This window comes from Vipera berus (genome assembly GCF_964194415.1).
Source record: "Vipera berus genome assembly, chromosome: 1".
NCBI lineage: Eukaryota > Metazoa > Chordata > Lepidosauria > Squamata > Viperidae > Vipera > Vipera berus.
Window position 1 is genome coordinate 117,414,489 of NC_138202.1, and position 14,136 is coordinate 117,428,624.

General features: G+C 42.0%; 1 protein-coding gene across 5 annotated transcripts in view; it reads left to right on the forward strand.

The window, feature by feature from the left end:
* The window catches only part of PATL1 (PAT1 homolog 1, processing body mRNA decay factor), a 20,249-nt gene extending 6,879 nt beyond the window's left edge, over window positions 1-13,370 (forward strand). For 4 of the 5 annotated variants that reach the window (XM_081329873.1, XM_081329874.1, XM_081329875.1 and 1 more), the window contains exons 5-19: window positions 626-820; window positions 1,133-1,234; window positions 2,142-2,231; window positions 3,127-3,332; window positions 3,433-3,522; window positions 4,384-4,567; window positions 5,375-5,498; window positions 6,798-6,895; window positions 7,071-7,130; window positions 7,528-7,676; window positions 8,384-8,543; window positions 9,537-9,692; window positions 10,811-10,902; window positions 11,222-11,371; window positions 12,125-13,370. In XM_081329873.1, the coding sequence (XP_081185999.1) occupies window positions 626-820; window positions 1,133-1,234; window positions 2,142-2,231; window positions 3,127-3,332; window positions 3,433-3,522; window positions 4,384-4,567; window positions 5,375-5,498; window positions 6,798-6,895; window positions 7,071-7,130; window positions 7,528-7,676; window positions 8,384-8,543; window positions 9,537-9,692; window positions 10,811-10,902; window positions 11,222-11,371; window positions 12,125-12,146 (1,878 nt within the window). In that variant the 3' untranslated portion in view covers window positions 12,147-13,370. The remainder of the gene's footprint in view (window positions 1-625; window positions 821-1,132; window positions 1,235-2,141; window positions 2,232-3,126; window positions 3,333-3,432; window positions 3,523-4,383; window positions 4,568-5,374; window positions 5,499-6,797; window positions 6,896-7,070; window positions 7,131-7,527; window positions 7,677-8,383; window positions 8,544-9,536; window positions 9,693-10,810; window positions 10,903-11,221; window positions 11,372-12,124) is intronic. The other variant, XR_014026733.1, reaches the window with a different exon arrangement.
* Window positions 13,371-14,136: the final 766 nt, after the last annotated feature.

Below are 14,136 nucleotides of genomic sequence, written 5' to 3' on the forward strand. Positions count from 1 at the left end.
GTGATGTGGCCACTTAGCAATCGTCACTGCTTAACAAACAAAATAGTAGGCTTAAATCAAGGACAACCTGTAAAAAAATATATATGTTAAAAATGAGTTTTTAACATTTAGATTAGACAAACTTTAATTATCAGAAATGTAATGACCCTTTAAATGAGGATTAAAGGAATTTCATGCTGAATAGTTTGTACCCTCCTTTCAGAACTTGGTCCCCCATTCAGTTGAGCTGACAGACAATTATGGGAGTGAGATCTAAGGCGTCTGGAAGCTGGAAGATAGAAAGACCACTTGTCAGTACAGGCTAGTCTTTCTGCTTCTGCTTACAAATTTGTTTTTCTAAATTCGATGGGGTGTTTTATCATCCTCTCATCTCTCTCGCTCTCTTTTCTCTAAAGAGCTGTTGGCACGGATGAAAAGTATCTGATGTTTCTAACTATCTAGTATGTACAAACTGCATGTACTATGTTTAGTTAACAAGAATGTCTCTCCTCCACCGTTTGTTCTTGCTTGATGCACAAATACTTCTGTTTACCGTTTGGCAGTCGCTAGTCTACCTGCTACCTGAGGAAGAGATTAATTGAGCAGTATTTAAAGGGAATGCCAGATGTGTTTCTTTCCTGTTCAGGAAGTGCCCTCCGTATCTGTGCTGGAATATGCCCTGCCACAGAGGCCTTCGCAGTCCCGAGACGAGGAGCAAGATCTCTCAGAGCGAGCACTACCCAGGCGGTCATGCTCCCCGGTTATCGGCAGTCCTCCTGTTAGGGCTGTTCCTATTGGGACGCCCCCTAAGCAGCCCACCATGCCCAACTTCAACCAACAGGTATTGTTGGCCCCTTCTGCAATAGAAGGTGCATGGATCTAGGTTAGAGGATGCTTAAAAGAACAGAATAAAGTAGAATGCAATATAAAAATGGATAGCATACCCTGGATGCTAGCTCTCCTTCGGTGGAGAATGTATTTCTTTTTTGGCCAGCTGTCAATGCCAACCTGAACCTTCCAGTCCTATTTCCATTTGTGAAAGTGGCTTGGTATCTGGGAATTAAAGTTGGAACTGGCGGAAGCAATTGGTAGTTGAATCTTAAACAACTTGCCCGGATGCTTATTCTACATTCTTCTCCTTTCTGCCCAACAGATCCTGTGTCCAAAGCCTGTCCACATCAGAGTCCCAATTCAGCAGCGTTATCCAAGTCCCTTCAGTGAGAGGATGTCTCCGAACCAGCTCTGCAATGTAACGGTAGTCTTGCCTCATTAGTTTTGCATGTTGTTGGCCTTTGATAATGAGCCTTGCCTCCCCTTGTCTCCTGGATCACTTGATCCTTCCCGTGTTTCTGATGGTGATATCTCCTAAATGTAATCTTAATTATATTGTCACCCTGCCCTGTTTTGAAATAATAATTTCTGATCTTGAGCCAATTTAAGTCTCTGTGGACAGCAGAGAACATGTCAATGAAAGGAGACTCCCAGAGCAGTCTTCCTACATGTCTAACTTCCATAACGTGGTGTCTTCAAGAGGAGCGGGACTTTTGGGAATTGTAATCCTAACACTTCGGAAAGCTATTAGTTTTGGGAAGATGGACGTAAGACTTTAGCTTTTCTTGCAAATAGTGAATATGGAAAAAAATACTCGTACCCTTGCTTTTATTTTTATAACAATTTACGGATAAAGACTCTCGGGTCTCTTACAATAAAGCTGTTGGCTTCAGAATTAACTCCATGCTAGTGGCTGTAAACCATACTTAGCCCTTCAGGGGTTTGTGATCTGCAGATCATATTGACCATTCAATAAAGTATGGCACTCTTTGTTATTAGAAAATATTGCCTTTTTTATTGAATTGCTTAGCCTCTGTCTCTTTCCTCTTTCTTTATCCTGTCTGTATGATATAGTTGCTGTACTAGATATTTACAAAGTTTTAACTACATTTTCATTGTGGTGCTGTCCAAGTTATTTTGGTATTTTAACATAATTATTCTGGGTGCTTTTGTTAAATCACTGCTTATATAAAAAGAATAAGTGGTGTTATTGCTTCTCTTTGATTGTTCAGGCATTTCTAGTTTTGGTATTGTTTGTTCTCCTCCTGAATGTATCTAGAAGCAAACTAAATTTTACCTCAAGAATTCAAGTATTCCATTTCTTTTACCAGAACAAGTCCCTCTTAGGCCATCCGTTCCCTCCTAATGTTACTCCTGTTCTCACCCACCTCCAGAGAGCACAGCTACTCGGAGGAGCACAGGTAAGCAACAGCCTACTTCTCATTTCCATTATTGGGTGCAGCATTTTCTGCATGAGAAGCGGAACCTGAAATCCCAAAGATGCATGAAACCCTGAATGTTTTGTTAATTGTATGTTTAAATTAAATCAGATTCATCGTGTATCCTGGCCTTGCCCTCTTTTTTGTCCTTTGTTTCTCTTCCTTTCTTACATGCAGCTTTCTTCCTGAAAAGAGCTATGTGCCCTTCATTCCAGTGAAACCTTCACTTCTGCTATACCAAGTTCTTCCTCTTTGTATTTGCTGCTTGTGCCTCTATCACTTTTATTTATTTTTTTATTATTATTATTATATTTGTATACTGCCCTTCTCCCGAAGGACTCAGGGCGGTGAACAGGGCAATACATGTTAAAAAACAAGAATACAAAAGTTAAAAAAGATTAAACAAGATGCCCAAAAACTATAACAATAAGTTAAGTTAAAATACATAAAAAACAATAAAACCCAAACCCATCACCCATCAGGCCAGGTCGGCTTGTTCGAACAGGTAAGTCTTTAGATCGCGCCGGAAGGAGCGAAGGTCGGGCGCCATCCGGAGCTCAACCGGAAGATGGTTCCATAAATCCGGCGCGCCCACAGAGAACGCCCTCCCCCTGGGGGCCACCAGTCGACATTCTTTGACCGGTGGCACCCTGAGGAGGCCCTCTCTGTGGGAGCGCACTGGGCGGAGGGAAGTTGATGCCGGCCGCAGGTGCTCCCTGAGATATTCCGGACCCATGCCATGAAGGGCTTTGTAGGTCATTACCAGCACCTTGAATCTCACTTCCTGATTCATGCATTCAGGAGCAGTGGAACTATTAGCAAGTCTGTATGGGTGGTTGAAGATCTGATGCTTCTGCTTTCCCTCTCCACTCTGTAGGCAGGGAGGATGTCTCCCAGCCAGTTTGCACGGGTGTCCGGTCTTGTTGGCAGCCCTCTTGCACCCATGAATCCAAAACTGCTCCAGGGCCGAGTAGGACAGATGATGCCTCCAGCCGGTGGCTTTCATGCCTTTTTTGGGGCACCAGCTACACCACCATCGCAACACCACTCCCCATGTCCTGGAGCTCACTTACAGAATCTACGGTAACCTACTTCTTCCACCATCCTTTTAACATACTACTAGATTGAGCTGTGTTTGTGAACACTCCATGGCCCTTTCTGAGAAGGATCTTTTATTTTCCAGACCTCGGCCACAGATGTTCAGGCCGGATACAACTCACCTTCATCCACAACATCGACGACTCTTACACCAGAGACAGCAGCAGAGCAGGAAGTGAGTATTCAATACGCTTGTGTGCTTTCATGAAGATAAAGGAGAGCCTTATTGCTTCCACAGTGCAAAGGGTGAGGTCAGCGTTCCACGTGCATCAAGGTAACACATTTTTGTGTCCCAAGCAACTTGCACACTTGCAGTGCAGTGATTGTGTTTATAAACATGTAAAACAAGAATTCCGGGAAGGGGAAGAGGCTAGATAAAACCCTATCATTAAAGCTAGGGGTGGCAGAAGCAACTATGGGAAAGTGAATAATCTCTTTGAAAGCTGTATGACAAATTTCAGAAATACATTGCAAGGAGAGAGAAAATCCAGAGCCTTAAGAGTACTGTATTAGACAATCTGTAGACTTTTGTTAGTTATTAGCTATAATAGCTAAAATTGAATTTCCATAAGCAAAGCATCTGTTTACTAGACATGAAGAACAGACAGGGAGGTGTATTCCTCTTGTGCATTTTTATAGAGCAAGCAGTGAACTTTTGGACTTGACAAAATGAGTTGCTCTTTTCAACAAGGCTTTACCTGCGTTCTTGAGAAAATATCTGCCTGGATACCTGTCCCACTATCTGCCATTTATACTTTTGTTTCTTCATTGCCCTATTCATTGAAAGAAGTACTCAGCCTGAGAGTATTGTTTTGCCCTATCAAAACATAAGTTATTGACTGAAATTATATAACATTATACTAATCTGGAGCTGTTTTTCATGACAAGTGAAGAAATTTGCTTAAAAGAGGCTGCTCTGCTTAGGACTGACTTGTATTTTATAAGTTGCAGGCTACTGTCACAGAGTACTTTCTTCAAAGGATACAGAATACAGCTGTTAATTGTATTTTGCCAGATTATGTTGCATTTCTTTTAGTCAACACAGGAATCTAAATGGGTCAGCTGGGGACCGAGGGAGCCACCGAAATAACCATCAAGAGCAGATCAGGAAGGACCCTTATGCTAATCTTATGCTGCAACGGGAGAAAGATTGGGTATCCAAGATTCAAATGATGCAACTGCAAAGCACTGATCCTTATTTAGACGACTTCTACTATCAGGTTGGTGTTCTGTGTATTTGAACAAGTGACCGTTCTATAGCCCCTGGCTGTGCCTAATGGAAGATGCAGCCAGTAGCTGTTGTGATTCAGGGTCAGCCTGTAGGTTCGGCAGTTGGGTCGGACGATTCAGAGGAGGAGGAGGGGGTGTTGGAGAGCCTGCAGAGAACAGCCCTGAGGCTTCGCAGAGCCCTCAGCCAGGCCCCTCCCATCTGGTTACGACGCAGACCCAGCTGTGTGAGCCTGACAGCGTGGATGAAGATGACCCACAGCTGGCCCTGTTCAAGGACGCCCGACGCAGGAGGCAGTCAATCAAGAGTAAACAGAGGAAGGCAATGGGGCACCTCGGAAAGAGGCAGAGAGAAGCCACGCCTTGAACTGTTTAAAAGGGGAATATGTGGGAGGGCTGGTTTGCTGAAGGCAACCGTTTGAATAGCTCCTGTTTCATGGTTCGTGTTTTTGTTTTGTTCTGTTTGCTCTGTTTTGTGTCAATAAATTTGGCAGGCTTAGTTCCAGCCTTTTGCCTTTTTGCCTTTTGCCTTTTCTGCAGGGCCGGTAGTAGGCTGGTACAGAACAGTAGCATCTGAAGGGTGCTTGGATAGATAAGAATGTGACAAAAACAGATGCAATATGTGGGAGTGGTGGAGGGGAATTGTTCTGTTCTGCTTCTATTCCTCTTCGCCTTGCAGGCCATTTATACAAAGTTTCTCCTTTGTTGTCTGGGTGGGACAGTGGATTCTCATTTTGTTCAAAAATAGGGCAAACTCATGATGTTCAAGCTGGCTTCTAATTAACTTTTCGATGCCTTAGAACTATTTTCAGAAACTAGAAAAACTGTCTGCAGCTGAGGAGATGCATGGTGATGGTCCTAAAAAGGAACGCACTAAACTAATCACCCCACAAGTGGCGAAACTAGAGCATGCCTATAAGCCAGGTGAGTTTCTGTTGTATAGGAAGAAGCTAGTCTATGCTGTGCTTCCCCAAAGATAAAACCTACCCCGAAAATAAGCCCTAGCTTGATTTTTACACATGCACCCAATATAAGGCCTACCCCCAAAATTAGACCCCGCCTACTCCAGTGTACCTGGTTGCACGAGGTGGGGTAAGGCACATGGGTAAAAATCAAGCTAGAGTCGGGATGGTGGGTGGACCTGCCCCCCCCCCTGTGCCCCGCACCCACTTACCTTAGGACAGTTGCAGCCAGGCCTCCCACGTCCCAACACCTGCCTCACCTCACCGGCCCACTTCTGAGGCTGCTTGCTATCGCTCGCACGTGTCATCTTCAGCCTCCGTTTCACTGTCAGAAGCCTTCCAGAAAGGCCTCGGCAGGCAAGAAATGACCTCTGGATTGATGCACGTGGCGCCCCTGGCCTCTGTTTCGCCATTAGAGGCCTTCTGGAAAGGCCTCTGCAGCTAAGAAATTGGCCCCAGTTTGACTCGTGCAGCGCCCCCTGGCTTTAGTTTTGCTGTCCAGAAGCTCGTTTCTCAGCTGCACAGAGGCCTTTCCGGAAGGCCTTTGATAGCGAAATGGAGGCCGGGGGCGATGCGCACGAGTGATGGTGAGCGGCCACAGAAGAAGTGGGACAGCAAAGGAGGTGTCAGGGCATGGGAGGCCTGGCTGCGGCGGTCCTAAGGTAAGCAAGTAAAACATCTCCTGAAAATAAGACCTGGTGCCTCTTTTGGAAGGAAAAAAAATAAGACCGGGTCTTGTTTTTGGGAAACACAATCTATGCAGTGCGTGGGAGATAAAATACAGAAAGTTCATGAATGGAATGGAGGGGGATTGAGATAACACAGCTAAGGTAATTTATTCTCAGACAGATCTGCAAGTAGAAAATTTATGCATTGGACACAGGAAAGATGTGCTCCTTACTATTTTCCTTGCTTCCTGTATTCAGGAAAAATATTCCTCTCCTCATGGACACACATGGTGTTTAATTTTACTCCAGCGTATAGCACTTTTACAATTCCGCTGCAGTAGATTTAGCATAATATTGTAGAGGCAGTAAAGGAAAACAAGCTTATGCATACCAAGGAATAGAAGGATTTTGTAGGGTTAGATACAAGCTGTTAGTGAAGTCAAAATGGAGCCGCCTTGTCCATTCTTTGCTTTATTTAGCTGGCTTGCAGGAGGACTAGAACATCAAAAGTGCATGTGAAGATCATAGTGTTGTCAGACTGACAGTTTTGACTCATCAGACCCCTCTGCCTTGTTTTTCTTCCATACTTGCAGTGCAGTTTGAGGGCTCGCTAGGGAAGCTGACCGTCTCCAGTGTGAACAACCCCCGCAAAATGATAGATGCTATTGTGACTTTAAGAGGAGAGGAAGATGTAAGTTTCTCTTGTGACAATTACTTTGTCTTTTAGTGGGTGTTTTGTCATACTGTTTCATGTTTTTCCTTTCAAATATGACAAGGGGATTTTTGAATTTTCTTCCCGGGTTGTGGGAGAGAAATTTTCTGAATAATGTATGTCCACTCAGCTGTAATTTCTATCTCTTCCTTAGGAAACTAAGGAGAAGCAGGTTCGAGATAAAAGGCGCCAGACTCTCTTCACTATTGAAAAAGTGAGTTTGGCATTCATTCTTCATCCAGCAGCAGCTGGTAACAGTAGCAGATTAATTGAAATCAGTTCCATAGTGCAAAACAACATGAGTTCTGATTTGAATTAAGATACAATTTCCACAATCGTCTCCTTGAAGAGCATCCTTCCAATAGCTTAACCGTAATTTTTCATTTATTGAATCAACTTTGTTCTTCTAGTGTTGTTTCTAAATAAGTGAAATGATCTTACAGGAATAGACTAGCTTGCCAAGCCAGAGGCTTGCTGTTTAAATCAGAAATCTGTTCCTTATCTACTGTCAATAAAGCGTGGACTTGATTTATCAGTTTAAAACCATTTTCAAACTTTGGAAGTGTTGTAATGTTAGATGGCATGCCTAAAATCTGTGTGTTGCTACCTAGACATATAGCCTCCTCCTGGATGTAGAAGACTATGAGAGACGCTACCTTTTGAGTTTGGAAGGGGACAGGTTGGCCTTGATGGAGGAGAGAAAGCAGAAAATCTGTGACATGTATGACAATCTGAGGGGAAAGGTGCCCAATCAAGAAAGGTAAGAGCCTACCTGGTAGAATACCAACAATTCAGTAAAGAAAATGTTGTTTTGAATTCCTTTCTAATGAAAGGAACTTCTGTCTTTAGTAGAGATTCCTTGTATCAGAAAGTACAAAAACATGTAATATTTTGGGGGTTTGATTTCCCCTTTTTCCTCCTATCTTCCACCATGCTTTACTACTATTATTTTGGGACTTAGGCTTAGTGCTGCTGCCATAACAATTGTAACAACTCCTCCCAGTTTGTCACTTCTCAAAAGAGAGCTGAATGTCTCTTTCAAATCACTTAATTGCTAGCTCAGCTTACAGTGATCAGTAAAATAAAAGCAAAAAAAAAGTGATATTTGACATTAATATGGCCAACACAACTCCCAGTGATAGTTTATTTGACTTTATTAGCTACCCAACTCCAATGGACTCTGGAAAATGTAAAAAACTAGAAAGAACATAAAAACAGATAAAAATGTCAAATCAGAGACACAGTCCAGACTAAAAAATTTTCCATACCTCTCTATTGTGTTTCAGGATGGGTTTGCATAGATCCATACATTCACCATTAAAAACCCCCCAAAAGGCATACATTTCATGCTGTAAATTCAAAAATCATTCCAAGATCCTGAGATCTGCTTGCTTTACTTGGAAAATATGAAGACCGTTACATGTTTGGTTTCTGTCTAACTGAAAGTTATATATCCTCTTCCATCAGACTTAGTGATGACCCTTTTGTACAGATTATGTGTATACGTAAAGGAAAACATCTCGTTGCACGGATCCTACCTTTCTTGTCCAGTGAACAAGCGGCTGAGATACTAATGGCAACAGCCAGAAATTTGCCCTTTCTAATCAAGAAAGATGCTCAAGATGAGGTAAATGCAACCTGAAGAAAAAAATATGATGATGGTGGTGATGGTGATGATGCCTCACATAAAGCAGCTGTGGGTGGCTAGAACAATAAAAACATCAAAACAAAATACAAAAATAAAAACCAATGAGGAGAAAGTCCACAGAAGATAAGCCAGTCAAGCAACAAATTCACACAACTCATGGTTCAACCACCTCCTGACCCCCATGTCTGAGAGAAGAGCCAGATCTTACAATAGGCCCACAGGCTTGAGACTAATCTAATTTTTGGAGGAATGGTGTCATTGAAGTATTTTTCCATAACAAATTGTTCAGATGTTTGGGATAAGCTTTGTGTCCTCTGGACATTTTAGATTACAACTTCCATAATCATTGCTATCCAAGAAAATTCTGTCCCAGACATCCAAAGGACACCATTGTGGTTATTCGTAATCCTGAATTTTATCATTCAGAAATTTCTTTGTGCACTTTCAGGTATTCTCTTGAGAAATGAAAAGAAACTTTCTGTATTTTAGATTCGTTGTTCCTGAGAATTTACTGAGGTGTTTCACTGTTATAATAAAATACATGGAAATAATGGTTGGACTTATATTTGAATGAAACTACCGGTACCTAGAATATTTGTATTAAAATATGATATTAAAACTTTTGAGTATTTGAGCTCGTTTAATCCAGAAGGACTGTAGTCCAAAAGATAGCTACCCATGAAAGTGGCAAGATTCATTAATGACATTGGTTTGAATGAAAATTTAATAACCTTGCTGTAATTTCATTCCATTTGTAATATAGTTTAATTCCCCCATTTCTTTTCCAGTAACTACTTCACTGAAATTTACTGTTTACATACTGTTGTTTAGCAAATAAAAAATGTGCCATAATTTCTACTAGATTAAAAAAAAATAGAAATGGCTGTGGCACTCTAGATTTGTTCCAGGCCATCTCTTTGTGTAGTGTGTGTATTGTCTAAGTGACATGTGTTTTAACATAACCTTCTTTAGGTGCTTCCCTGCCTCTTGAGGCCCTTTTCCCTTGTTCTTTATCATCTTCCATTGGGAACTGTCACCAGCATCCTACAACAGCTAATGAACCTACCTCACAGTGCAACAGTGACCACAGCTGCCAACCTCCACCTCACAGCAGTTCTCCAGAACAAGGTTTCCAATTCTTACTGTGCTTTGCTCTATTCCTTATCGTACCTGCCTGTTGGTTCCAATTTAGGGTGCTACTTCTTTTCAGGATGTATAGATAATCCTCAGCATATGGCTGTGATGGAGCCTGTCTATTACAGTCATAGGTTGTAAACAGTCACGTGACCAATCCAACTTTATGACTGGTTTTGTGGTAGCCATTAAGGGAATCCACAGTCATTAAGCAAACACCACGGTCGTTAAGTGAACTAATTGTTCACTATAGACATGGTTTTGCCGAAAACTGGAAGGAAATGTAGGTCAGGGGTAGGCAACCTTGGCTCTTTTATGACTCGTGGACTTCAAATCCCAGAATTCCTGAGCCAGCATGGCTGGCTCAGGAATTCTGGGAATTGAAGTCCACGAGTCATAAAAGAGCCAAGGTTGCCTACCCCTGATGTAGGTTAATACCGTCAAGTCAGGTGACCATGGGATGTTACAAACAGCCATAAATGTGGCCATGTTGCTGAGCACCTGCAGTTCAGTCTTGTGACTGTGGAGGGGGCCCAACCATTGGAACATCAAATCTGGGTTGTAAGCCCCCTTTTGGGGGGCAGTCATAATTTCAGGTGGCCATAAGTCAAGGCTACCTGTGTTAGAAGCCAATGCGGTCCTTTTAATGCTCATGAAATGTGGAATAATGCTAATGTCAGAGTTTTCCCTCCCCCAGAAATGACTGAAGAATGAAGGAAAGATAATCTATGATACTTAGTCTGCAATGTAGCCTGGGTATAGCTATTACGATAGGAATGCTTTTGTACTGTCTGTTCAATGAAGCTCTTGAGCTAGTGTAACTTCCCCCCCCCCATATTAAGGGGTAATACTCCTTGAGATAACTGACAGTTTTGCGTGCTTTTTATCACTCTTGCTTTCTTTTAACTGTAATTGAGAATTACTTTGGTGCAAGAGTAGGCAATCTTTCAGGGCCACAAAATGATCATGGTCAGCCACGAATGCCCATTTTCCCAGACAGCAAGCTAGGATGCTTTCTTTCTTTCAATTTGGAGAGTGTTGATATGTGAATTGCTTTGCAGTGTGCCGGTGTAATTTTTTGTTGTTTCGTTTTTTTCCCCCCCATTCTTTAGTTTGGCCTCTCTCTGCTATACTTGGTCTTAAGTCGAGGAGAGGAGTTGCAAAGTTCAGATTCTGCTACAGAACTCACACAAGATAATCAGTGGTGAGTCGTAAATGGTATGCATTGGATACATTTAGACCTGTCTTTCTCAACCTTAGCAACTTTAAGATGTGTAAATGTCAACTCCAAGAATTCCTCAGCCAGCATTCCCAGCCAATTCTGGGCATTAGAGCACAAATTTTAAAGTTGTTGAGGTTGAGGAACAGTGATTTAGACTTTAGAAAGTTGTTCAAAATATAAAGCCGGCTTGCTTAATGCAACATTTTTCCAGGGCAATTCCACTGTCCACAGTTTAATTTCTGTATCTAACACTGAATAAAAGTCCCTGTTTTCATAACCGTTGTTACTTTGTCCTTGGCAGGACGGAAGTGATGATCATGGCAATTAGGGAGTTTCTTCGGATCCCTCAGGCGGTCTTGGCTAAGCCAGTGTCTACTCCCTCTAATCTTTTATCGCTCTTCTCTCGCTATGTTGATCCACAAAAGCTGAATGTGCTAGAGACAAAATTGCAGTAAGTATGTCCTATTATCCATCTATGAAGGGAAGAAATAAAGAATAGCAGTGAAGACAAGACTGGAGAACGTGATATTGATCACTCCATCTTAGTGTGCAACCTACCTCATAGGATTGTTGTTGTGGGGAAAAATGGGAGGAGATCTGCCACTTGAGTTCCTGAAGGAAAGGTGGGTTACTAAAGTAGCAAATAAAGGAGTGTATGCAAGAAGGAGAGACACTTTGGATGTTACGAGTGTTTATTCAGTCCACTTTTCTTAAAATTCCCGCAGTATTTCAGTAGCACAAGAATAAAAAAGAAAACAGTCGGGAAAGAGAAATATGGGTATACCAAATCCAATAATTGTAACGTCTTTAAATGTCATTATATGAGCAGAACATTGAATCAGGTTGAAGTATTTTTGCAAAATATTTTTAGCCTATTTGAAATAAGATGTAGAGAGGTGTATATAATGGAAATTTCTGGCATTCATCATGATTATTCATGCCTTTCTCCTCATTGTGGTCTTTTTTAGACTGTAAGCTCATGCAGTGGAAAAATGTAATCTTATTCACATTATTTATAAATAATCCTCTTTATTTCAAAGAGGGGTTCTACCGTACCGTTTACATCAAATAAACAAGTGTTTTAATTCGTTTCATCAGATTGTCAGTTTTTGCTTGGAAAGTGTATACTGAAAGACTGAACTGTTCACTTTTCTGGCTAGCATTGCTACAGCCCGCCTCACAATTCTTATTCCCTTCTTCCCAGGTTGATCCAAGGAATACGGTAGGAGGCCTCAAGAGTGTCGTCATGCTGGCGTCCCATCATTGCTGTCACTCCAGCATCTTTTAGTGGGCAAAGAGGAGGCAGTGCCTTCTTCATATAAATCCTTATGGGATGATGTCTCTGGCCCAGCACAGAAGATTGCTCTCTTGCCCTGAGCTTGGTTGGGGTGGTGCTTTCCCTTCTGCATGCCCTTGTCGCAATTGAATTCTACCCAAGCTCCGCCATCCTTTTCCTTAGCACTTTTGCAACGGCTTCTCCTCCCTACACAGACCCCTCTGCCCACTACACTACTGATGGACTATTAAACAGAAGAGACCCTTCCTGTATCACTGCTAAGAACACAGAGCCAAGGGGTAGTGGTGTCTTTTTATTGTGGAAGTGGAGAGGCCTGATGTTTCCGTGCCTCTGATACGTTGGAGTGTTTTTAGATGATGGGAATTCCTCCTTGATTGACCCACTGAGTCTATTTTCTGCTCTTCCTGTGGTAGATGCCGCCTTGTAGTGCTGCCCATTCCCTACAAAGTAGTCATCTTTCTGAACCTTGTGATGAAGCAGCAACATCATCTTTGCACACGTGTCTAGTCTTCCCAAGACTCATTTTCTACCTAAGCTTGTCTCTGACCTGCACCTTGCTTCAAGCTGACCAAGATCTCCCTGTAGACTAACCAAGAAGATGCCAGGAATGAGTTCCTCTAGAGCAGATTAATCTTACTGAATTTTGGTATCGTACATTACTAAGTCCTGCTGGGTTGTCTTATTTTTATTTTTATTTTTGGAATGTGGTGAGTTTTGTTTTTTTTAATTTTTACTCTGTTTTTAAAAACAATTTGCACATGTAGGTATCCTCTAAGCCAGGGGTAGGCAACCTCGGCTCTTTTATGACTCATGGACTTCAACTCCCAGCATAGCTGACTCAGGAATTCTGGGAGTTGAAGTCCATGAGTCATAAAAGAGCCGAGGTTGCCTACCCCTGCTCTAAGGAGTGACCTCCTGTTACTAACTGGCTGCTTCTCCACAGTATTCTCTTCCCCTATTTGCCTCTTGAAACCACATTCTACTGGACATTTCACCCCTTCCTTGAGCCTTCTCCCCCACTGTTACTCCTTCAGTATACACGATCAAGTGGTCCATTATTATTGTGCTTTTACTTTTTGGTTTGGTTATGATTAATGAAAATTTCTAAATTTACATTTTTATAGGGTATTGTAAATAAAAAAAAATCTATACTTGTGGGGAGTGTATAGGTGTGGTTTATCCATATATCTGGTTTCATCTTTTGTTACCCAAACTCCAGTGTGTTTGGGGAGACGCGATTAACTACATGTCCCTGATGCTAGGAAAATATAACACAAGATTAACAGGTGCATTAAGGATTCCTAACATATACCAGAAAATATTACATTGATAGAATGAGAAAAATAGACTAGGTAATACGAAATGTCATCAACGCAGAGGACGTGGGTTTGGGCAGACTCTGGCAGACAGTGGAGGACAAGGGGGCCTGGCATGCTGTGGTCCATGGGGTTGCGAGGGGTTGAGCACAACTTAGCGACTGAACAGCAAATATAAAATTATTTGTCTTGGTGTTCTTGCTGTGTGCATTATCGAACAACATGCCTGTTTTGACCAGTTCTCACATATTCAGACGGTCCGTATCTCATTGTTTTGTCTTGCTAACTTTCCATATCTCCGTTAGTAATCGTTTTGAAAATCTGCTAAGTACAGATGCTCCTCCTATCCTTTTCTAGATTTTCTTATTTGAAAGTGACACATGGAAAGCCTAGCAGACAAAGAATGTTCATGGCAGCCTGGATCGGGACCATGCTAAATTGTCTTAACAGACAAGCTGCCAATTGTGCTTTTATGTCTGGAACAGGATGCTGCCGGTATTGAGAGCAGCAGAAATGAACACTTGGATTATTGTGCCAAAAGGAGCAGACACATTCATAACCCATAGCTTTCTATGCAGATCTATATAATAGGAGAATCACAGA